A 26,290-nucleotide genomic window follows, 5' to 3' on the forward strand; every position below is an offset into this window, starting at 1 on the left:
CTTCATCGCAGAGTGGACAGCGACAACCACTACAAGGTACCAACCCACTTGACAAGTTGGGCAAGCGAACAAGATGTGGTATTTGTCAGAGCACTTACCACTGGGCGAAAGACTGTCCTCATCGTAATGGTGACCAAGTAAAGCTAACTGAAGATGGGAAAGTGGAGGAGTGTAACATTACTTTGTACACTAAAGCCTCAATGACAGACTCTGAAATCTTCCTGACTGAGGCACTGGGGTCAGCCATTATTGATACTGCAACGTTGTTGCAATCAGAAACCCCTCGCTCTTTCGCTTTGGGGATGGCAGTGTAGTGTATTCCAGCAGAAAAGTGAAACGAAATGTGACATTGAAAGTGAAGTAGTTCCCGTTGACATTCCACTACTACTGAGCAAAACGTCTCTCAAGAAAGCAGGGACTGTTCTATATGAGGTGCCGTAAGGGACATTATTACTGAAACGCTCTCACACACACACAACTGAAACGCTCTCACACACACTACTGAAATTTTAGCTCTCACACACACTACTGAAACGCTCTCACACACACTACTGAAATTTTAGCTCTCACACACACACACACACACACAACTGAAACGCTCTCACACACACTACTGAAACGCTCTCACACACACACTACTGAAACGCTCTCACACACACACTACTGAAACGCTCTCACACACACTACTGAATCGCTCTCACACACACTACTGAAACACTCTCACAAACACAACTGAATCGCTCTCACACACACTACTGAAACGCTCTCACACACACACTACTGAAACGCTCTCACACACACTACTGAAACGCTCTCACACACACTACTGAATCGCTCTCACACACACTACTGAAACGCTCTCACACACACTACTGAAACGCTCTCACACACACTACTGAAACGCTCTCACACACACTACTGAAACGCTCTCACAAACACAACTGAATCGCTCTCACACACACTACTGAAACGCTCTCACAAACACAACTGAATCGCTCTCACACACACTACTGAAACGCTCTCACACACACTACTGAAACGCTCTAACACACACTACTGAAACGCTCTCACACACACTACTGAAACACTCTCACAAACACAACTGAATCGCTCTCACACACACTACTGAAACACTCTCACAAACACAACTGAATCGCTCTCACACACACTACTGAAACACTCTCACAAACACAACTGAATCGCTCTCACACACACTACTGAAACGCTCTCACACACACTACTGAAACGCTCTAACACACACTACTGAAACGCTCTCACACACACTACTGAAACGCAAGTCCTGAGGAGTCAGCTGAATGGTAAGAACAAGATCCGGGCTATCAACACCTAATAAGTTGACCAAAGGAGGAGGTAGAAGCCACTGACATAAAGACAAGAAAGCTCCTGACCATGCATAGAGGGTTCCACCCCAAGTCCAGCACCCTGAGGCTGTATGCTAAGCGGAAGGAAGGGGGCCGGGGACTGGTGAGTGTCAGCACCACAGTCCAGGATGAGACGATGGCCCCAACTGACCGAGTGCTCAGTGAATACCTCAGACAGCAGAAACCCAAGAAAGAGGAGGGAGACGAGGAACCATCATGGAAGGACAGGCCCCTGCACGGTATGTACCACCGGCAGATAGAGGAGGTGGCTGATATCCAGAAATCCTACCAGTGGCTGGACAAAGCTGGACTGAAAGACAGCACAGAGGCACTAATCATGGCAGCACAGGAACAAGCTCTGAGTACAAGATCCATAGAGGCTGGGGTCCATCACACCAGGCAAGACCCCAGGTGCAGGCTGTGTAAAGATGCTCCAGAGACAATACAGCACATAACAGCAGGGTGCAAGATGCTAGCAGGCAAGGCATACATGGAACGCCATAACCAAGTGGCCGGCATAGTGTACAGGAACATCTGTGCCGAGTATAACCTGGAAGTTCCAAGGTCAAAATGGGAGACGCCCCCAAGGGTGGTGGAGAATGACCGAGCTAAGATCCTGTGGGACTTCCAGATACAGACGGACAAAATGGTGGTGGCTAACCAACCGGACAGCAAATGCGAATGACAGCAACATCAGGAAGAAGGAACACGAGAAGCTGGAGAAATACCAAGGGCTCAGAGAAGAGCTCGAGAGGATGTGGAGGGTGAAGGTAACGGTGGTCCCCGTGGTAATTGGAGCACTAGGTGCGGTGACTCCCAAGCTACGTGAGTGGCTCCAGCAGATCCCGGGAACAACATCGGAGATCTCTGTCCAGAAGAGCGCAGTCCTGGGAACAGCTAAGATACTGCGCAGGACCCTCAAGCTCCCAGGCCTCTGGTAGAGGACCCGAGCTTGAAGGATAAACCACCCGTAGGGGCGAGCTGGGTGTTTTTCTTTAATATATATATACATACACATATATATATATGCTTACGGCCACACCACCCTGAACACGCCTGATCTCGTCTGATCTCGGAAGCCAAGCTGGGTCGGGCCTGGTCAGTACTTGGATGAGAGACCGCCTGGGAACACCAGGTGCCGTAAGCTCAAGCAGCTGGATAGCGTAGTGGTTAGACTACACGCCTTTGGAGCAGAGGATCACAAGTTCGATTCCTGCCTGGGGTGTCTGTATCCAGTAAGGGTCCAAAGGCTAGACCCCCTATGCTAAGCAAGCCTACCGCAGACATGAGCGAGACAGATAAATATGAAGGCATGCCGGCTCGGACGTCGCCCGGATCAACAAGGTCCGCGTCAGGTGTTGAGGAACCAGGGCACCCTGACGACAAGTGGGCTACTGGAACAAGAAGGCATCGGTGGGCAAGAGACGAAAACAGGGCGTTGTTGGAATGCTACTACACAAGTAATCCTGGCGGAAGGGGCTACATGAATAGGATGAGGGACCTATGGATTCTTCGATACCCAACAATGACGGCGAAACAACTAGTAGCTCAGTGTTCCAACATTCAAAAGAAGGGACTGCTATCACAGCTAGAGATTGACGAGGTACAACATAAATGCTACGGCAAGGAGGAGTCAGGACGCCAGGTCAGGGGGGAGATATCATCACCCCCACCCGAGATTGGGTACATAGCCCCAAGTGCGATAGGAGAAGGATCGTTGAGTGCGAGAGGAACTGACCTGAGAAATAGGATCATGGCCAAGCTTGAAACCTGGATCCCCCGTAGCTGGTTACCAAGATTACGTGAAGTACCCTCAGAAGGTCTGCTAGATGATGTTAATGCAGCACTACGGACAATACCTACAACCACGATTACCGACACTAACAAACTGATCTACAATACGGCAGCAGTGATCAGTGAGATGCTTGGCTACAAGCTGAACAGCCACAAGGGGCAGTACCCTCCATGGAGAAGGAGGCTAGAGAGCAAGATCAAAGCAGCACGGAGGGAGGTTAGCCAACTAACGGAGTTGCAGAAAGGTGCGGCAAAGAAGGTGCATAAGAAATACAGCAAAAATCTGTCCATACCTGAGGCCTTGGAAACTGCCAAGAAAAGACTCACAGCCTTGGCCAGCCGCTTGAGGAGGTACACCAGAGAGACAGAAGGCAGGAGAATAAACCAGCTGTTCTCCACAGAACCAGCAAAGGTGTACTCTCAGTGGCAAGGGAACAATAAGAGAACAGCACCACCAAGGCTGGAGACGGAGCAATACTGGAAGAGCATATGGGAGAAGGACGCAACCCATAACGGCAATGCTCAGTGGCTAGTGGATCTGAGGGCAGACCATAGCGACCTCCCTGAACAGGGACCAGTAACCATCACAGTGGCAGACATCCAAGAAAGGGTCTCCAGTATGAAGAGTTGGACAGCACCAGGGCCCGACATGGTTCACGCCTACTGGCTGAAGAAGCTGACTGCACTCCACGAGCGTCTGGCAGCACAAATGAACCAGCTGCTAGTTAACGAGAGACACCCGGAATGGCTAACCAAAGGTCGAACGGTCCTGATCCCCAAGGACCCCAAGAAGGGACCGGTCCCATCCAACTACCGACCAATAACCTGCCTCAGTACTACATGGAAGCTCCTGTCAGGCATCATATCGGCTAAGATGAACAGGCACATGGGTCAATACATGAGCGGGGCACAGAAAGGGATTGGCAAGAATACCAGAGGTGCAAAACACCAGCTACTGGTAGACAGAACAGTCAGCCGAGACTGCAAGACCAGACTGACCAACCTGTGCACTGCCTGGATTGATTACAAGAAGGCCTATGACTCAATGCCCCACAGCTGGATCCTGGAATGCTTAGAATTGTACAAGATCAACAGGACCCTAAGAGCCTTCATCAGGAACTCAATGGGGATGTGGCATACAACACTAGAGGCCAACTCCAAGCCCATAGCACAAGTCACCATCAAGTGCGGGATCTACCAAGGAGATGCTCTGTCCCCACTGCTGTTCTGCATAGGCCTGAACCCCCTCAGTGAGATCATTAACAAGACTGGCTACGGATACCGACTACGGAACGGAGCAGTTGTCAGCCACCTCCTGTACATGGATGACATCAAGCTGTATGCCAAGAGTGAACGAGACATCGATTCACTGATCCACACTACCAGGCTATACAGCAATGACATTGGAATGTCGTTCGGACTGGAGAAGTGTAGTCGAATGGTAACGAAGAGAGGGAAGGTAGTCAGAACTGAGGGGATTGAACTACCAGAAGGCAACATTGCAGACATAGAGGACAGTTACAAGTACCTGGGGATCGCGCAGGCGAATGGGAACCATGAAGAGGCCGCTAGAAAGGCTGCAACCACCAAGTACCTGCAGAGGGTCAGGCAAGTCCTGAGGAGTCAGCTGAACGGTAAGAACAAGATCCGGGCCATCAACACCTACGCCCTGCCCGTGATCAGGTACCCTGCTGGGGTAATAGGCTGGCGAAAGGAGGAGATAGAAGCCACTGACATAAAGACAAGAAAGCTCCTGACCATGCATGGAGGGTTTCACCCCAAGTCCAGCACCCTGAGGCTGTACGCTAAGCGGAAGGAAGGGGGCCGGGGACTGGTGAGTGTCAGCACCACAGTCCAGGATGAGACAACGAACATCCAAGAATACATTGGGAAGATGGCCCCAACTGACCGAGTGCTCAGTGAATACCTCAGGCAGCAGAAACCCAAGAAAGAGGAGGGAGACGAGGAACCATCATGGAAGGACAGGGCCCTGCACGGTATGTACCACCGGCAGATAGAGGAGGTGGCTGACATCCAGAAATCCTACCAGTGGCTGGACAAAGCTGGACTGAAAGACAGCACAGAGGCACTAATCATGGCAGCACAGGAACAAGCTCTGAGTACAAGATCCATAGAGGCTGGGGTCCATCACACCAGGCAAGACCCCAGGTGCAGGCTGTGTAAAGATGCTCCAGAGACAATACAGCACATAACAGCAGGGTGCAAGATGCTAGCAGGCAAGGCATACATGGAACGCCATAACCAAGTGGCCGGCATAGTGTACAGGAACATCTGTGCCGAGTATAACCTGGAAGTTCCAAGGTCAAAATGGGAGACGCCCCCAAGGGTGGTGGAGAATGACCGAGCTAAGATCCTGTGGGACTTCCAGATACAGACGGACAAAATGGTGGTGGCTAACCAACCGGACATAGTGGTGGTAGACAAACAGAAGAAGACGGCCGTAGTGATCGATGTAGCGGTTCCGAATGACAGCAATATCAGGAAGAAGGAACACGAGAAGCTGGAGAAATACCAAGGGCTCAGAGAAGAGCTCGAGAGGATGTGGAGGGTGAAGGTGACGGTGGTCCCCGTGGTAATCGGAGCACTAGGTGCGGTGACTCCCAAGCTAGGCAAGTGGCTCCAGCAGATCCCGGGAACAACATCGGAGATCTCTGTCCAGAAGAGCGCAGTCCTAGGAACAGCTAAGATACTGCGCAGGACCCTCAAGCTCCCAGGCCTCTGGTAGAGGACCCGAGCTTGAAGGATAAACCGCCCGCAGGGGCGAGATGGGTGTTTTTATATATATATATATATGTATACAAATGTTTGCAGGGGGTGTTTATACTTTTATTTTTTATTTTTCTAAAAGGAAGAGGGAGATTGTTAACTTGTTATTTTCTGTTATATCGCGAGAGTACTGTGGCCCGCAGAGAGTTTTAGTTGTGAGTGAGCAGTAAAACATGGCGTAAGGAATAAAGCGCTTGGATGAGACTACGACATCGTGTCTTTTGATTGAGCAGAGGGACGTGGAAAAGGCCTTCTGTCTTTATCTGACTGAACTGTTTTATTATGTGGGCTGAAGAAAACACAGTTGTAGACTATATTTATATGAAACATGTATATTTAATGCATTTAATGTATTTGAACCATATTTAATGTATATTACAGGATGTAACAGCTGCATATGTGTCAACAACAACAGCTTTGATTTTGCCCCCTAAGAACATTTCAGTAGCTCCGCCCCTGCAGCAAACGTGTGTGAGAGCAGCCACGGCCCGCTCCTCCATGGTTTCATTCTTCATCTCATACTGAACACACACACTTTGTAGGAATCATCAGTACTTTGACTGTTTCTCAGGTTAGCTTCAGGTTAGCCATTTAGCATTTTCTCCAGTCTGAGTCACAGAGCGTCACATGACGTGACAGAAGCTGATTGGTCAGCTGCAGTGATGGAGCAGCATTAATGATGATGCTGTAGAACAACAGGAACACGGGGATATCAGACTGTTAGTGGGTTTAGTCATTCCTGCTGCACTGTTTGTCCTTCTTATTGAAGTGACCTGCTGAGAGCTCACACTGTTCTCTGTAGAAATGATGTCAGTCTGACTCGTCACATGTTTGGAGGCGTGTTTGATGTTTGCTCTTCTGGAAACTCTCAGTATCAAATATGGAAGATGCAAAGGAGACACGCTTCAGTCTGTATGGACCTGTTTCTGTAGCTGCCACCGTCATTCTACATGTTTGTACATCAGCTGATCAAATCCTGTCTGCTGTCTTCATTTATTACTCTTCACCTGCTTCACTGTCACTGTGTGGGCGGAGCTGCCTGAGCCCCGCCCACACAGACACAGCTCCTCTCTGGAGCTGAACTTCTGCTTCATCTCCGCCTCTTTTCTTCATCCTCCACCTCTGTTTTCTCTTCTTCTGTTTCTGCAGCCACGGAGCCTCACAGCTGTTAGCACGCCCATACCTGAGCAGCTAGCATTACCCAGCATGCCGTGCAGCAGTGTCAGTTTGTAAATGTGCAAGAATTCCTGCTCCAAACTGTTTCACAGATTGCTGTGTGCCGTGACCTTTGACCTGCTAAAGACAGTCAGCTGTGGATTATTCATTGTTGTGTCTGATACTTAGAACTGTGAGGAAGAAGCTACACAGTTAATCAGGGTCCCCTCTCTCTGAATCAGGAAAGGTGGGCAGGCCGCGTGTGGGCCACGGGCCATACGTTGAGTCTCACTGTTTGAAATGTGAACATTGTTCTGCTGCAGTCAATGGACTAAACCAGAGGAGAAGAAAACAGACTTTACCATGAAGATCCTCAGTGTGGATCAGTATAATATCAGCCTGATGTCTGCAGTTTAGTGTCAGCACAACTTTCACATCATATTCATCTCAGCACAACTAAAACATGCTGACTGACCTCAGAGTTTCAAGTTTACATCCTGGACTCTCCAGGAAACCACACAGATGCTTCACTCCTGGATCCTGCAGTTTGTTGTTGTTCAGGTCCAGCTCTCTCAGATGGGAGGGGTTGGACTTCAGTGCTGCTGCCAGATAATCACAGCTGATCTCTGACAAACCACAGCTCCTCAATCTGTATAAAGAATGAAAGATGTAAGTTTATTAGACAAAGTGCTTGAAATCATTCAGTGTTTCATCATCTGTTCAGAGCTGAAGAAGGTTCAGAATGTAGAAGTTTAGAAAATGGAAACTCCAAACAGCTGAAGCCAACAGGAAGCAGCTTCAAACAAACACAACAAGAGAAAAAACTCTGAATGTGTCACATTAAAGTCGTACATTTCTAACAAGAGTATTTTAAAGACAGCGTCACAGATGATCATCTTCCCCTCAGTAAAACTTTGGTTTTCCACATGTGAGTGTTAATGATGCACAAAGACTGTGAGTGCAAAGAGGGAGCGAGGAGGATGACAGAGAGATGGTACAAGAGCATCAAGAACCCGGCGAGGAAATGAGCAGAAGGATTTTGGAGCCTGTTGGATTGAAGCTTTCACAGAGACGTGTTTGACTGGACACCACCAGGACAGACTTTTAATCCCAGGATTTGGATGAGCTTTCTGTCTTTATGGTCACAAATGATGCTGTAACTCTGTGACTGTCCTGGAACAGCAGTATGGTTACGTCCTTTGGACCTGAGTTTCCACAGCTCTTATAACAGCAGTGTACATTCACCTGCAGGCACACGCTGCCTCTGCTTCAGCTCTGTTTATGAAGCACAAACTGCAGGAACCAAACTCAGACTGGCTCATTTCAATCATGTCTGCTTACAAAGACACTTTGAAACTCTTATCAGTATGTTTCCTGTCCTACTAGGAGGGATCAAACTCTGGACCTTTGTTGTGGATCAGTGAAGGATGCTTAGAAATCCCTCCTGCTGCCTGAGCTTGAACATCATCAGCACTTTAACACTGAGCAGAGGGATGTGGAAAAGGCCTTCTGTCTTCATCTGACTGAACTGTTTCATTATGTGGGCTGAAGAAAACACAGTTGTAGACTATATTTATATGAAACATGTATATTTAATGCATTTGAACCATATTTAATGCATATTACAGGATGTAACAGCTGCATATGTGTCAACAATAACAGCTTTGATTTTGCCCCCTAAGAACATTTCTGTAGCTCCGCCCCTGCAGCAAACGTGTGTGAGAGCAGCCACGGCCCGCTCCTCCATGGTTTCATTCTTCATCTCATTCTGAACACACACACTTTGTAGGAATCATCAGTACTTTGACTGTTTCTCAGGTTAGCTTCAGGTTAGCCATTTAGCATTTCTCCAGTCTGAGTCACAGAGCGTCACATGACGTGACAGAAGCTGATTGGTCAGCTGCAGTGATGGAGCAGCATTAATGATGATGCTGTAGAATAACAGGAACACGGGGATATCAGACTGTTAGTGGGTTGAGTCATTCATGCTGCACTGTTTGTCCTTCTTATTGAAGTGACCTGCTGAGAGCTCACACTGTTCTCTGTAGAAATGATGTCAGTCTGACTCGTCACATGTTTGGAGGCGTGTTTGATGTTTGCTCTTCTGGAAACTCTCAGTATCAAATATGGAAGATGCAAAGGAGACACGCTTCAGTCTGTATGGACCTGTTTCTGTAGCTGCCACCGTCATTCTACATGTTTGTACATCAGCTGATCAAATCCTGTCTGCTGTCTTCATTTATTACTCTTCACCTGCTTCACTGTCACAGCTCCTCTCTGGAGCTGAACTTCTGCTTCATCTCCGCCTCTTTTCTTCATCCTCCACCTCTGTTTTCTCTTCTTCTGTTTCTGCAGCCACGGAGCCTCACAGCTGTTAGCACGCCCATACCTGAGCAGCTAGCATTACCCAGCATGCCGTGCAGCAGTGTCAGTTTGTAAATGTGCAAGAATTCCTGCTCCAAACTGTTTCACAGATTGCTGTGTGCCGTGACCTTTGACCTGCTAAAGACAGTCAGCTGTGGATTATTCATTGTTGTGTCTGATACTTAGAACTGTGAGGAAGAAGCTACACAGTTAATCAGGGTCCCCTCTCTCTGAATCAGGAAAGGTGGGCAGGCCGCGTGTGGGCCGCGGGCCATACGTTGAGTCTCACTGTTTGAAATGTGAACATTGTTCTGCTGCAGTCAATGGACTAAACCAGAGGAGAAGAAAACAGACTTTACCATGAAGATCCTCAGTGTGGATCAGTATAATATCAGCCTGATGTCTGCAGTTTAGTGTCAGCACAACTTTCACATCATATTCATCTCAGCACAACTAAAACATGCTGACTGACCTCAGAGTTTCAAGTCCACATCCTGGACTCTCCAGAAAACCACACAGATGCTTCACTCCTGGATCCTGCAGCTTGTTGTTGTACAGGTCCAGCTGTCTCAGATGGGAGGGGTTGGACTTCAGTGCTGCTGCCAGATAATCACAGCTGATCTCTGACAAACCACAGCCCTTCAATCTGTATAAAGAATGAAAGATGTAAGTTTATTAGACAAAGTGCTTGAAATCATTCAGTGTTTCATCATCTGTTCAGAGCTGAAGAAGGTTCAGAATGCAGAAGTTTAGAAAATGGAAACTCCAAACAGCTGAAGCCAACAGGAAGCAGCTTCAAACAAACACAACAAGAGAAAAAACTCTGAATGTTTCACATTAAAGTCGTACATTTCTAACAAGAGTATTTTAAAGACAGCGTCACAGATGATCATCTTCCCCTCAGTAAAACTTTGGTTTTCCACATGTGAGTGTTAATGATGCACAAAGACTGTGAGTGCAAAGAGGGAGCGAGGAGGATGACAGAGAGATGGTACAAGAGCATCAAGAACCCGGCGAGGAAATGAGCAGAAGGACTTTGGAGCCTGTTGGATTGAAGCTTTCACAGAGACGTGTTTGACTGGACACCACCAGGACAGACTTTTAATCCCAGGATTTGGATGAGCTTTCTGTCTTTATGGTCACAAATGATGCTGTAACTCTGTGACTGTCCTGGAACAGCAGTATGGTTACGTCCTTTGGACCTGAGTTTCCACAGCTCTTATAACAGCAGTGTACATTCACCTGCAGGCACACGCTGCCTCTGCTTCAGCTCTGTTTATGAAGCACAAACTGCAGGAATCAAACTCAGACTGGCTCATTTCAATCATGTCTGCTGTCAGATTATAATATTATTTTATGCCATGTTAGACCCTTAATTAAAGATGGTGAATTATTATGTAGTTTTAGTTTGCATTATTCTCCTGAATTAGAAGAAGGTGATAACTATTGCATTTGTTAAGCTGAGTTGCATTACATTAGACTGCTGATTTATTGTGAATGAATGATATTGTTTTATGATGCATTATACTGCTGAGTTATGAGAAATACTGTTTGCAGAAAGTCATCGCCTTATTTGTCTGATTAGAAGAGAACAGAACACACTGGAGTTTTCTGCCCCATCTCAGCAGGAGCAGATAAACAGGGAGCCAAGGTTGTAGCTTAGGCGCTGTGTGAGAGAAAGAATGTGAATGTTTAGGCTTTTATGATTAGGTGGGGGCCACTAGAGGCTATAAGAGTTTGATCAATGCTCCACCATTTTGAGATCTGATGCTGTCTGCGTACGGTGTCCATCTCCCACGCGTGTGATCATTAAAATCATCGTTTGACTCAACCCGGCCGGACCAGTGTTGTTATTGTGGTTTTTCCTCTTGTATCCATCCCCAATATTTGAATCCGTAACAGTTTTGGGGGCTCGTCCTGTGGTATTGGGGTGGAAGTTGGAGGTTTGGACGGTCCGAGGTTATCGAACGGACAGGCACAAGCCAGTGGTCTGACGTGAGTGGGCATAAGCCGGCTTATACAAAGGTAAGGCACTACCTGTTGAATTATTTCCAAAGTGAGCCAAATTGGACATGAAAAAATTGAAGTCTACTCACTGAAATTACTGGTAAATGTCTGTTTTGATTTTGATGAAAAATCTCATGAGAACTGAAGCTGAAGTAATGATAATGAAACGTTGAAAGTGCATTTAGAGCAGTTGGACTGCTGATTGAAGTTAAAGCAGTTGGACTGCTGAGAAAAGTTAAAGCAGTTGGACTGCTGAGTGAATTTAGTTGGATAGGGAATTGGTCATTTTGTGGGTTAGAGTCCCCATTGGTCAGACAGGTTGGACCTGCGTCAGTCATACACTTGTTCTGGGGTGTTGACTGTTGTTTCAAAGTATTATAAATTATTATAGAACGGCGGTTGGACCGCTGAGAAGCGCAGTGCTCAGAGGTAACGCTTGCCAAGGTCGGGGACGCCTAGGCCTTGTCCTCTTTGAGGGATAGTCAGTTGGTCACTGTGGAGCTTGGGGCACTCCAGAATAACTAGTGGTTGGACCACTCACCGTTTGGAACGGTGTCTGCGCTTTTTTGGGCAGCAAAGGTTGGACCTTGGGTGTTGGACACTTTTAAATTGAGTTAGGGACTTTAGAGATGAGGCCAGAAACTGTTGGACAGATACTGGTTAATTGATCACAAAAAAGTTGGACTTTTTCGGTTGGATCGTTAACTTAAAATTTGTCAAAATTGTGTAGGCGCTAAAGCCGTCAGGCCTGATAGTGATTGTAAATATAAGACGTCTTTGTAATATAAAATAATAGAGCTGTGTGTGAGACTGTGTGTGACGACAGCGCGCTGCAGCGCTGCGAGCTATTTTTAGACGGTGTGTGAACATGCAAATGAGGTGGCTGCTGTGAAGAGCACAGAGGACTTTTGCTTCCGGTTTAGCGTGTTTTTTGAGTGTTATAATTATGATTTGCAAATACTGTTAAAGACCTGTAAATAAGACGCTGATTTTGCTGATTATAATATTACAAATAAGGTTTTGAATGACTAGGGTGAATGTTTGATGTTTGGCTGAGTTTTGAAATAGAAAAGACAAATCGTGCATGATTTAGACCGACACTTCAGTCGGCAGAGTAAGACTGAGTGATAAATACAGCTGTGATTTGTTTCAGTTTTATGGTGTGAAGCAGGATTTATAAGATTTTTAAAGTGTCCCTTGGTTCAGTTCAATAATATAAGCGGTTACATTTGATTTACTGTTGGTTTTATCATAATATAGGGTGAGATCAAGCACGAATTTCTGCTGTGTGTGTGACAGGAACTCTGCATGCCCATAAAAGGCAACGGCCAGACTGTGAGAAGTATGCACCCAGAGAGAGAGAGAGAGAGAGAGAGAGTAAAATCTAGTCAGATGAAGTGAATCAGGAGGTTTTTAGAAAAGAAATAGTAAGTAAATGTTTTAGTGTGTTAATACAGGTGGATTTCTCCCAACCTGGAAACCTGAGTACAGCGGCAAAAGCATAAACAGAATTGGGACGACAGACAGGCCAAGCTTTGGCTCAAAAGTTTACAGCTTGACCTCACTCTGTCCCCACCCTGAAAAGAAGCTTAAAGGACATCTCCTCCTCCAGTTATCGGTTACCATCACTGGAAATTTGCAGGCAAGTTTTTGACTGAATTGTTATTGGCACCAGGTGTCCCTGAATCTCACAAGCAAGCTCTAACTCCTGGCTGTAGACATGGAATGCTGTTATTTAAGGTGGGAAATCAAAATTTGGGAAACAAGATAAAAACACACACACAACCAGAGAAATGTATGAGAAAGGCACGTGTTAGAGAAATGCCTCGTTTGAGAAAAAACTTAAATTAACCCACCTCCAAACGCACACACACGCAATGAAGAAACAGCTCACATTCATGAACACGTGAAGATTTTCCAGCAAGGTTAAAGCAGCGAAACTTAACATACACCTGTTGTTGAATGATAAAGTTTATCCACTACTAACAAATAAACTCTCTGGGTTGCAGGACAACAACTTAACTTCAAAGAGAGACACTGGTCTGACCAACCAGTGACGACACGACAAATTTAGTGGTTAAAAGATTGAAATTGTGACATGTTTCCTGCTGATTGATTAATACAAGTGATTACTGAATGAAAGAAAATTCCTTTTTGGGCTTTTAAACATGATCTTAACAATTTTAACATGTACCTGTGTTGTCCTGTCAGCTTGGTGGGTTATGAGTTGATTATATGGTGGACACTGTACTGCTGAACAACAAACAATTATATTGCCATCACTGTTATAATCTTACAGTGACACAAAGTTTCAGATTTAGTTATTCTGAAAATAAGTTTATCAGACCAACTTTTATTTTCAAACACAACAAAGTATAACAGCCAACATACATACATACATACATACATACATACATACATACATACATACATAACTTTGAGAAAAAACAAAAAAAAGGGGGAGAGAAGGCTGACACAGGGCCTGGCCCGGTGTTTCTCCCCTCTCTGAATAACACAGCCAACACAACATCATTTTCCTGTTCGTCTGTTTTTGTTTTGTTTTGTTTTTTCTCTTTATGCTTGATTACAGGCTGCTTTGCCGAGGCTGACCTGGACTCCTGCTCTCCCCTCTACCATCTTTGCTCACTCCTCTACCATCTTTGATGTGACCCTGACCAAATGCTACAGCAGCTGGACCCACAACAACAACCTGCAAATGTCAACAGAGCTGCAGGAAAGCGATCTCATGCAGCGGAGACGGAGAGCGTTAAATCCAAGGCCCGTTTCACTACACGGGGGAGATTTCCAGACAGCTTCAGCTGACAGAGCTGTGACGAGACGCCCATTAAGCCCAGAGGAAAAGTGAGGCCGAGCAAAAGAATGCTGACCTTAACAACTCTGCATTAAAACTGTGCAGGACAGTGACTGACCAACACGGATGACCGGGCAGCAAAAAGGGCGTGCCAGAGACAGGAGGAGTAACTGAGGTCAGGAGGCACCTCAGAATGGACAAAAGCACCAGAAGAAAATAAGCTGAAGGCACAGGTGTCGGGGCTCGGCCAGGAGCTGACCTCTGAGAAGAGCCGGACAGCAGAGCTGCAGAAGGCCGTGGAGCAAAGCAAGGAAAACATCAATGGACTTTAATCTGACGTGTACGGAAAAGACTCTGAGGTTTCTGCCCTCAGTAAGAGCTCAAGGCATCAGAGCAGAAACTGAGCATGGCTCAGGAGGAGCTGGCTGATAATCGAACCCATCAGTCAGGCTTGGAGTCCCAGACACAGGACTTGAAACCAGGCCGGAGCTTGCTGGAGCAGGAGGTCGCCAAACCTGACAAGAAGCTCCTACAGCAGGAGCAAACCCTGAAGGAGCTACAGAAGCAAAAGGGTCAAGTTAAGGAGGAGCTGGACAAGGAGAAGATGCAGGACACTGGAGAAAAGGACTGCCTCAATTGGGGCCAGAACCAGTATGGACAGAACTTTGAGCAGCAGCACCAATGGATGCAAACAGACTGAAATGGAGGAGGGCAGGACCCCAGGGCACGCCTCAGGCCGTGGTTTACCCAGAACACCAGAACAGGAAAGTGATGAACACAAACACACACAAACACACACATCTACATGCACTGACTCAGAATGAAGAGAAACACACATATGAACACATATGCACTCGTTGATTCACTGACACACACACACACACACGCGCTGAGTCAATTGAGTGAGAAATGACACACACACACGCACACAAATCGAAATGCTGATTCAGTTCACTGAGAAGTGATCCACACACACACACACACGCTGATGCAATGAAGAATGCTTTACTAACAAATGCTTATGCTGACACGCAAAATGCTGCACACAAACATCCAAATACAGAATCTGTTACAAATACAGAATCTGTTACAACAACAAGAAGCCATTGATTGTTTATTGGTTAAATGCATTTCATGTCACCCAGAGGGCGTTTGTGTAGATTTAGGGGACAGGGTCTAAGGCAGTTTGGTTATGAAAACAATGTCTGTGCGTGATGTCTGTTTATGGCTCAAGGCCTCGACTGAATTGTTTACTGTCCTTCACACAGCCTGATAAGGAGCAGTGGTACAGAGTGAAAATGATGAATTAACGGTGTGAGCCTTATTCCGGAGCGCCACATTTTTGTGATTGAGATTCAATTGAAGGAGGAACACACTGGAAAAAAATAATAATAATAAAAAAATAGAGAAAAAAAAGAGGGCCACCCCTTGGATTTACGTAAGCATCTCGCGTGTGTTAACACAATTGCCTCAGGCTTTAAAGCTCTGTACGAAATTCAACAACTCAATTTGTTCTCATTGAGACGACACGATACGATCTAATAAGAGTGGTTAGCTGCTGAACTCACGGAATCCACAACACCGCATAAGATTTCAAACTATAGGAAAATCACTGGAGTTATAAGAGGCAGACAGCGACACACACACCACATGCATGCTGTTGCTATTTATTGTGGATTAACCTGTGAAGGGCAAGAACAAAATAATTCTGCATCAAATACAGGAAATCATAGCTTTCCTGTATTTCCTACATTGTTGGCATGCTGGTTGGTGCTGTTGCTCCACATTAAGAAGGTCCTGGGTGCAGGTCCACAGTCTGGCTAGTTTGCAGTGGTTTCTCTCTGGGTGTTCTGGTTTCCTGCCACAGTGAAAAGTCATGCAGCTATTAGAGCTAGGTTAATTGATGATTCTAAATTATCCATGAATGTGAGTGTGAATGGCTGTTTGTTTCTATCTGATAGACTGGTCAGCTGTCCGGGGTGTACCCTGCCTGGCAACCTATTACTTCAGGGTTATTTCCCAGCCCTGCTGCAACCAGGAGAAAGATAGGAGGATGGTAGTTGTTGTAGACCCATTCAATTTTTATGGTAACCAGGATCTAGACTTTGTTGAACCGCATGCAATATGAAGACAACATGTAGTATTTAAGTGACCAAGTAGAATTTGAATAAAAGTTATTGAATAGTGTTGAAATAAACTGACAGAATTGAAGGATCAAAATATTCCAGGAGCTCAACTTACTCCATCTGAACATGTTTCAATCGTGTTTTATGAACACAAAATGCAGGTTTACTGAATATGAAAAGGTTGTGTTGATTTAACTCAGTTGTTTAAGTTTCTGTCGGAGCAAAACATTTGTGTGCAACCAGTGTCCACTATTGAAGCAAGTAAATCCAACATGCTTTTGTCAGGGCAAAAAGGAGTTACGGTCCCTGTATTCCTACACAATAATTGTTCCAGGAGGGAGAAAAACCTTCTGGTGAAGTTTTGGTTGATTTTTGGGTTTTGCTTAACACTAGGTTGATTTCATCAGTGAGGTTTGGATTGTTTTCTTTCTCTAAGTGAGAGAAAGATGGTTTTATGCTTGGACATGTTTGCAATGGGCCCCAGTATTTGTTATTATATGAGTATTTTATTGGTTACGTTTGTTTTTGCTTTTGTTACAGTGCACTGAAATAAGAACATCTGAGAGGTGTGATCCACCGGTGGTGATATTTTGGTATTTTGTGAGTTCCTGATTTAACAAATCAGCTCTTTAATCCAGGCCTGAGAGATTGAACTTTAAAGCGCTATAAAATATTCTTACTGAAAACAGTCGCAAAGTATTTTTCTCCATGATTATAATGGGCTTGGGAGAAATTCACTTATATGGGACATTGATCACATGAGAAGTCCTGAGCCTAAAAGGATTGCAGCGAGTCAATCCAGTCAAAAAACAAGGAACCGTTTTCCTTTAAAATGATGACGTCATCTTGCTGGTGAGGGAGGCTTGAATAGGTTGCGCGTGAGACTCCATTATCAGCAACTTCTGGTATGAATGTGTGTGGATGTATTCAATTCAATTCAATTCAATTTTATTTATATAGCGCCAAATCACAACAAAAGTCGCCTCAAGGCGCTTCATAGATACAGAGAAAAACCCAACAATCATATGACCCCCTATGAGCAAGCACTTTGGCGACAGTGGGAAGGAAAAACTCCCTTTTAACAGGAAGAAACCTCCGGCAGAACCAGGCTCAGGGAGGGGCGGCCATCTGCTGCGACCGGTTGGGGTGAGAGAAGGAAGACAGGATAAAAGACATGCTGTGGAAGAGAGACAGAGGTTAATAACAGATATGATTCAATGCAGAGAGGTCTATTAATACATAGTGAGTGAGAAAGGTGACTGGAAAGGAAAAACTCAATGCATCTTGGGAATCCCCCGGCAGCCTACGTCTATTGCAGCATAACTAAGGGAGGATTCAGGGTCACCTGGTCCAGCCCTAACTATATGCTTTAGCAAAAAGGAAAGTTTTAAGCCTAATCTTGAAAGTAGAGATAGTGTCTGTCTCCTGAATCCAAACTGGAAGCTGGTTCCACAGAAGAGGGGCCTGAAAACTGAAGGCTCTGCCTCCCATTCTACTTTTAAATACTCTAGGAACAACAAGTAGGCCTGCAGAGCGAGAGCGAAGTGCTCTAATAGGGTGATATGGTACTACAAGGTCATTAAGATAAGATGGGGCCTGATTATTTAAGACCTTGTATGTGAGGAGCAGGATTTTGAATTCAATTCTGGATTTAACAGGAAGCCAATGAAGGGAAGCCAAAACAGGAGAAATATGCTCTCTCCTTCTAGTCCCTGTCAGTACTCTTGCTGCAGCATTTTGGATTAGCTGAAGGCTTTTCAGTGAGTTTTTTGGACATCCTAATAATAATGAATTACAGTAGTCCAGCCTGGAAGTAATAAATGCATGAACTAGTTTTTCAGCGTCACTCTGAGACAGGATATTTCTAATTTTAGAGATGTTGCGCAAATGGAAGAAAGCAGTCTTACATATTTGTTTAATATGTGCGTTGAAGGACATGTCCTGGTCAAAAATGACTCCAAGGTTCCTCACAGCGTTACTGGAGGCCAAGGTAATGCCATCCAGAGTATGAATCTGGTTAGATACCATATTTCTAAGATTTTCAGGGCCGAGTACAATAACCTCAGTTTTATCTGAATTAAGAAGCAGAAAGTTAGCGGCCATCCAGGTCTTTATGTCTTTAAGACATTCCTGCAGTTTAACTAATTGGTGTGTGTTATCTGGCTTCATGGACAGATAGAGCTGGGTGTCATCTGCATAGCAGTGAAAATGTATGCTATGTCTTCTAATGATGCTGCCTAAGGGAAGCATGTATAATGTAAACAGAATTGGTCCTAGCACTGAACCCTGTGGAACTCCATAATTAACCTCAGTGTGTGAAGAGGACTCTCCATTTACATGCACAAATTGGAGTCTATTAGATAGATATGATACAAACCACTGCAGTGCAGTACCTGTAATACCTACAGCATGTTCTAATCGCTCTAATAGGATATTATGGTCGATAGTATCGAACGCTGCACTGAGGTCTAGCAGGACAAGCACAGAGATGAGTCCACTGTCAGAGGCCATAAGAAGATCATTTGTAACCTTCACTAAAGCCGTTTCTGTGCTGTGATGAGCTCTGAAACCTGACTGAAACTCTTCAAATAAACCATTCCTCTGCAGATGATCTGTTAGCTGTTTGACAACTACTCTTTCAAGGATTTTTGATATGAAAGGAAGGTTGGAGATTGGCCTATAATTAGCTAAGACTGCTGGGTCTAGAGATGGCTTTTTGAGTAAAGGTTTAACCACAGCCAGCTTGAAGGCCTGTGGTACATAGCCGACCATTAGGGATAGGTTGATCATATTTAAGATCGAAGAATTAATCAATGGCAGGACTTCTTTGAGCAGTTTTGTAGGAATGGGGTCTAAAAGACACGTTGATGGTTTGGAGGAAGTAATTATTGAAGTTAACTCAGAAAGATCAATTGGAGAAAAAGAGTCTAACTTAACATCAATGGTACTAAGAGTAGCTGTAGATAATATTACATCTGTGGGATGATTACTGGTAATTTTTTCTCTAATGATAAAAATTTTATTTGTGAAGAAGTTCATGAAGTCATTACTAGTTAACGTTAAAGGGATGGTTGGCTCAACAGAGCTCTGACTCTTTGTCAGCCTGGCTACAGTGCTGAAGAGAAACCTGGGGTTGTTCTTATTTTCTTCAATCAGTGATGAATAGTAAGATGTTCTGGCTTTGCGGAGGGCTTTCTTATAAAGCAGCAAACTATTTCTCCAGGCTAAATGATGATCCTCTAAATTTGTGACACGCCATTTCCTCTCCAGATTACGAGTCATCTGCTTTAGGGTACGTGTTTGAGAATTATACCACGGAGTCAGGTACTTCTGATTAGAGACCTTAGTTTTCACAGGAGCTACAGTATCCAGAGTCGTACGTAGTGAGGAGGTGAAATTATTAACAAGATAATCGACCTCTGTTGGGGTAGTGTTCAGATAGCTGCTCTGCTCTGTGTTGGTACAGGGCATTGAAGATGATAACAGTGGGTGGATTATATTCTTAAACTTAGTTACAGCGCTTTCAGAAAGACATCTACTTTGATAAAATCTACTCTCCACCGCTGTGTAATCAATTATTGTAAATGTAAATGTTATCAGGAAATGATCAGACAGGAGAGGGTTTTCAGGAAACACTGTTAAATGTTCAGTTTCTATGCCATATGTTAAAACAAGATCTAGAGTGTGATTAAAGTGGTGGGTGGGTTCTTTTACATTTTGAGAGAAGCCAATTGAGTCTAATAACAGACTAAATGCCATGTTGAGGCTGTCATTTTTAGCATCTACATGGATGTTAAAATCACCCACAATAATTATTTTATTTGAGCTCAGAACTAAATTAGATATAAAGTCTGAGAAATCAGACAGAAACTCTGTGTAAGGCCCAGGTGGACGATAGATGATAACAAGTAAGACTGGTTTCTGAGTTTCACAGCTGGGGTGGACAATGTTAAGCATCAGGCTTTCAAATGAATTAAAAGTCTGTCTTGGTCTTTCATTAATTAATAGGCTGGTGTGAAAAATTGCTGCCACACCGCCCCCTCGGCCTGTGCTTCGAGGTTTCTGGTAGTTAGAATGACTCGGGGGTGTTGATTCATTTAAACTAACATAATCATCCTGCTGCAACCAGGTTTCTGTAAGGCAGAGTAAATCAATTTGTTGATCAATTATTAAGTCATGTACTAACAGAGACTTGGAGGAGAGAGACCTAATATTTAATAATCCACATTTCACTGTTTTACTCTTTGGTTCAGATGTGGATACTGTATTGTTCTTTCTTTTTGATTGTTTATGTTTAAGTTGTTTGTTGCTGGTTTTTAGTTTGTTTTTTGTCTTTTTGGAAGCTGACACAGTCTCTACGGAGATGGGTTTTTGGGGGGGTAGCAGGAGGAGAGAAGCTGCAGAGAGGCGTGTAAGACTGCAACTCTGCTTCCTGGTCCAGACTCTGGATAGTCATATTTTGGGGGGTTTAATAAATTTGTCCATATTTCTAGAAATGAGAGCTGCTCCATCCAAAGTGGGATGGATGCCGTCTCTCCTAACAAGACCAGGTTTCCTCCAGAAGGTTTGCCAATTATCTATGAAGCCCACATCGTTTCTGGGACACCACTCAGACAGCCAGCAATTTAAGGAGAACATGCGGCTAAACATGTCACTCCTGGTCTGATTGGGGAGGGGACCAGAGAAAACTACAGAGTCCGACATTGTTTTAGCAAAGTTGCACATCGATTCAATATTGATTTTAGTGACCTCCGATTGGCGTAACCGGGTGTCATTACTGCCGACGTGAATTATGATTTTACTGAATTTACGTTTACCCTTAGCCAGCAGTTTTAAATTTCCTTCAATGTCGCCTGCTCTGGCCCCTGGAAGACAATTGACTATGGTTGCCGGTGTCTCTAGCTTCACATGTCTGAGAACAGAATCACCAATTACCAGAGTTTGACCCCCGGCGGGTGTGTCGCCGAGTGGGGAAAAACGGTTAGACACATGAACGGGTTGGTGGTGTACCTGGGGCTTCTGTATAGGACTATGCTTCCTCCTCACCGTGACCCAGCCGCCCTCTTTCCCCAGCTGCTTGGGGTCTGCCGGGGAACAGCTAGCGGGGCCTACGCTATCTTCGGCTGCACCAGCTACAGGGGCCTGGCTAGCTACGGGTGAATGAAGGGTGCGAAGCCGAGTCTCCAATTCAGTAATCCTGGCCTCCAGAGCTGCAAATATGCTACATTTGTTACAGATATCATTACTGCTAAAGGAGGCCGAGGAGTAACTAAACATCTGACACAATGAGCAAGAAAGTGCAGGAGGGACAGGTGAAGTAGCCATGGTGCTAACGAGTCGGCTACGAGCTAAGCTAAGCTAGCGAAACAGTACAGAGACAGTGAGTGAATACTTTGGCTATAAATTAGGTAGTGAGTACACAGAAAGTGTGCTTCGGATGAAGCACGTGAAGATTATACTATGAAAGAAGAATGTATTTAAAAGTTGTTAATTAAATTGCTAAGCAAATAAGCTATTCAGAAACACCACTGTGTTTGAGCAGGAACAGGAAGTGATACTCTACCGCAGAGCACATGTATGCATGTGACTGGACTGTGATGGACTGACGACTAAAAGTTTTAACTGACTTGATACTGAGACAAAAACGGTGCCGACTTTAGGATTAGTAAATGTCCACAAACAATTCACCCAGCCTGTAAAAGAAGGTGGATGTTTTGTCTTGCTTTGTTTTGTTTTTACAAGAACAGAAGGATGACAGAGACTAAAGGGGGAGGCTGTAGCTTCACATGAGCGTGAACTGCAGACTGAACCCTTTGGTGGCTAATTTTGAGTTACTGAGGTTTGCATTAAGAAAATTGTGTTTTAGTAGCTGTGTTTCGATTAATGTATCACATTATATTGTTGGGAAGGTTAAATGCTAGAGTGAAGAAAAGGTTTGATTTCACTCATGACTGAACATGTTATTATTAACCATAGCAGCCCACTGTTAAAGTCAATTAACTTTGAGAGAGGGAAAAAGAAAAGAAAAAAAGCCAAAAAAAACCCTCTATTGATGTCTATGAATAACAGGGGAATGATAGGCTTGTCACATTCAAAATGGAGATATGTAAGGATAAACACTGGTCCCCATCTTTTAGGTCCTTTCATTGAAATAGTCAATAATTGAGAAAAGTAGAGATATAACCGACAGGGGCATGTGCTGAGAGGTGGTGCTGCACAAGAACAAGAGAAAAATAGACAAGGAAAAATTATTGTGTTTAGCTTTGATAAATTCAAATTAAAATGTACCATTACACTCAGAGGATCAATATGAAATCAAATATATGCTAATTTTGTATGAAGTACATGACTGGTGACTGTTCTGTCCTGAGCTTTTGTTTTTACAGCACCCACTTGACCACACCAACAGTGTCTCGCCACCAAAAGGGGGTACTTGCAAAGAATAGGGAGGAATATCATCAAAACTGGGAAAGGTAAGCCCCAAAAAGGGGGGAATAACACCATAACTTTCACATAAATTTGACACCGGGGGTCAAATTCTCAAAATTTGACCCCCGGCTTGAAAAATTCTTCAAAACATTTAGAGACGGAGTGGAGTTTTAGATAAATATAATGTACCAAACCACATGCGGATGGAGAGGTGGAATCGATAAGATGGTGAAATAACACACAGGAAAAATATTGACCATGTTGATTATGTTGATTCCAGAGTGCAGAGATTACCTAATCTGACCAGGAAATGTTATAAAATGAATTGTCGGAACAGTCAGCGTTAAAGTCACCTTTGACAGTCCAGAGCAAGGTTATTATCGTTCATAATTCGGTCTAATCTGCTGCAAGTGAATTGGAAACAAAATTTGAATGAATTTAGGACACTTCATACTTATAACACAAGTGATGGTAAGCCATAACTTGATTAGGTAAAGCTATTAAGATAATTATGAGCTGCCTTGACACAAAGAAAGTGGAGTCCTTCACCCTGAAAGGATGGAGTGATGCTCTGCCTCTGTAGTCAAGTTCAGACATAGGCCTTAAGCAATCATGAGCCACTAATAAGCGTGACATAATTCACAAACTTAAATAAACCACATTGGGTGAGCGACCCTGACAAAAGAAAATCTATGAGCACGCGATAAAGTGGATTTGTTAGAGCCCGTTTAACATTTGCCTTTCAGAAAAATAAATAAATAAATAAATTGATTTGCATTTACAGACACACACTAAAAAAATCCCATTCGACACTGATAAATCCCTGTTCAAATAGAGTACATGTAAACGAAATAACGAAAACTAGAAGTGAAAGAAAAAACATTTTCATTAACAGAAATAAAAATAAGAACAAAAAAGGAAAACTAACTAAAACTGTAATGAGTGTTCACAAAACTAGCTAAAATTAACTGAAGTTATAGCAAAGTGTGTTTAGTTTTCATTGAGGTGTGCGTGTCCTACAATAGTCACGGGTCATAATGAAGTTTAGTTTCCAGATTTTTTCTTGCTGTCTCATTAGGCCAGCAGGTGACCAGTACGTTAGTCGAGTCGTCTGTGTTGCTGCTCCGTCCACGCGCAGAATCATGTCAGGAAAAGTCGGGAGAAAGCGCCAGAGTCCAATTTGGGATTACTTTGAATATGACTGTGTTTTGGATAAAGCAAGTGTCTTGTAGTGGAAAGAGACAAATTATGAGGGACACTTCTAAGGGGAAAAATCCCACAGACCTTAAAATGCACTTGAGAAGCTCACACAAGAAGGCTGACCTGGCTTACCTTGAAAAGGTAAGGGGGAGCACACTCCCCCTCCTCAGAGAGCTCCCCCCACTCAACCCTCATCCCCAGAAAACAGAAGCTAACCCCATGCAAGGCAGCGTGATGCATTCCAAGACAACAGGACTGGGACATCTACATAACTGTGTGAGTCAATTGCCTACAAAAAGATTATCAATTCACTTGAACCAAAATTACGAAACACCCGGTGCTGCAAGAGTTAATAGTCTCAATACCCAAGGATAAGCAGAAGAGCATGACTGATAGGATGAAACTGGGATTTTGTTACACTTAATTATTGCAAACACAACTAAAACTATAACTGAAACTGATCAAAACTAAACTGAAACTAAGGATTTTCAAAAAAAATAAATAAAAAACTAGACTGAACTAGCAAACAATTGGTAAAAACTAATTACGACTGACATAAAATTGAAAATCTGAAGTCGAAGCTAAATAAAAATAAAAACTAACGAAAATTGCAAATCTATTAGAACCCTGATCCAGACTAAGATGGCGTTGGACATCTTCAGGGCGGAAAAAGGTTGGTGTGACCAAGGTGTGGTTTGGCTTGTTGTGTGTATATTTCGAGATGATATGGCTCTGGATGGACCAGTTACCAGGGCATGGAAGGAGGACTGACTTATTAAATGAGGAGAAGGAATTTTCTGGGATTGGAGATCCTCTGGGTGAGTGGTTGACTAAAAACATGCATAAAATAAAAGCTATTTTTCGTTATTGCTTGGTTATAGATTGATAATTGGCCACATTTACAGCTGTATTGACTTGTTGTGGACGCAGTCTACTTCATGTTTAAGCACTCTAATTAAGAGATTGAAAATAGAGACATTAAAGGAAGAATATGCAGCGCCACCCTGTCAGACGCCAGTGATGAATCAGGTGAGCTGGATTCATGGCTGAATCAAAACATAGGTTCCCCTGCTGTGGTCAGTGAGGGAAAAACAGGGGGACATAAAATTAAAAGAGGCATGGATAAACGTTTATTTGTGAAGTTTGTAAACGGGATCAAAGGGGGTGTTTTACTGTTATTTTAGCATCAGCATTATTATTGCATCAGAATCATGTAACAAGCATTGCATTAATGATTTATTGAAGCTTTTGACATTATATTAACATTTGTGTTCCGGTGATTGTCATAACCTCAGGTTAATCTTCTATTTACAGGTGTCAGGATAATCGTATGATCTTTCATTGCAGGTGTAACCATGATCATTTTATACATATTGCAGTTTGTTGCTCATTATAGAGTTGTGCTCAAGTTAATAAGGGTTAAGAGCTACAGTCAGCGCGATGTCTGGCTGATCTATGGACTGGAGTGACTTTGAGCATAGAAGGCCGCACGCGCTTACACAACACAAATATCATGCTTTTCTTGGCTCCGGGCGGAGCCTACTGGAGCTACGACACTGGATAGGAGAAAGTCTGAGACTTTCTGAGAGATGAGGTCACTAACCTTTTCTTTTAATTTTCTAGCTCCGTTGATTTGACACATTGGAATGTGTCAAAAAAGGGGGGGAAGTTGGGTTTTAACATCAAACAAGGGTTATATGAACATTTTTATGACCACATTTGTTTTAATAACTTAGGTATGGTAAAGCTTAAGCCAATAGTGACCCAAGAGGTCTCCGGACCTTTTTAGAGAACCAGTGAGAAGCATAAATCATTTTTAATCCATGTTTAAGCATTAATCATTGAAATAACTGAATAGCGTTTAGAAGATAAAATGCCTGTGTTCACGAGAAGCTGAGCACCACACTGGAGAGGAAACCGTGGGACAGTAGGCGGAAGGAAACACATGAGTGGTTTTAATAATTTTCTTACACACCTTGCAAATGTGCTTATAAGGAGTTGGCACTTGGTCTTTTGAAGGTCATAAGCTTCGTCCGGCGTGATGGTCCGGACTGATATATTGCAGGTATTGACTTTGAGTGCAGAGGGCTAAATGCAAACATGCTTACACACACATAGGATATGATTAGAATAAGTCCCTGGGACATTCTGAATATTCTAAACCAATTCTGAATCACCAGAAGGTCAGTAGATAACAACAGTAGATTATTAGGGCTAGGCAGAGAGGTGTTTTG

General features: G+C 44.0%; 1 protein-coding gene and 1 pseudogene across 6 annotated transcripts in view; one reads left to right on the top strand and one right to left on the bottom strand.

Moving 5' to 3' along the window:
* Positions 1-26,290, bottom strand: part of LOC146380888 (NACHT, LRR and PYD domains-containing protein 12-like) — an 80,611-nt gene that overhangs the window by 14,335 nt on the left and 39,986 nt on the right. For 4 of the 6 annotated variants that reach the window (XM_084940257.1, XM_084940259.1, XM_084940256.1 and 1 more), the window contains 2 exons: positions 9,955-10,128; positions 7,594-7,767 (listed from right to left, as the gene is read on the bottom strand). In XM_084940257.1, coding sequence (XP_084796383.1) covers positions 7,594-7,767; positions 9,955-10,128 — 348 coding nt within the window. The remainder of the gene's footprint in view (positions 1-7,593; positions 7,768-9,954; positions 10,129-26,290) is intronic. The other 2 variants (XM_084940258.1, XM_084940260.1) reach the window with 1 other exon arrangement.
* Positions 2,411-2,529, top strand: LOC146380889 (5S ribosomal RNA; annotated as a pseudogene).

The sequence above is a fragment of the Perissodus microlepis genome, chromosome 9 (genome assembly GCF_051167445.1).
Source record: "Perissodus microlepis isolate ML-2025 ecotype Zambia chromosome 9, ASM5116744v1, whole genome shotgun sequence".
In the NCBI taxonomy this organism is placed as follows: Eukaryota; Metazoa; Chordata; class Actinopteri; order Cichliformes; family Cichlidae; genus Perissodus; species Perissodus microlepis.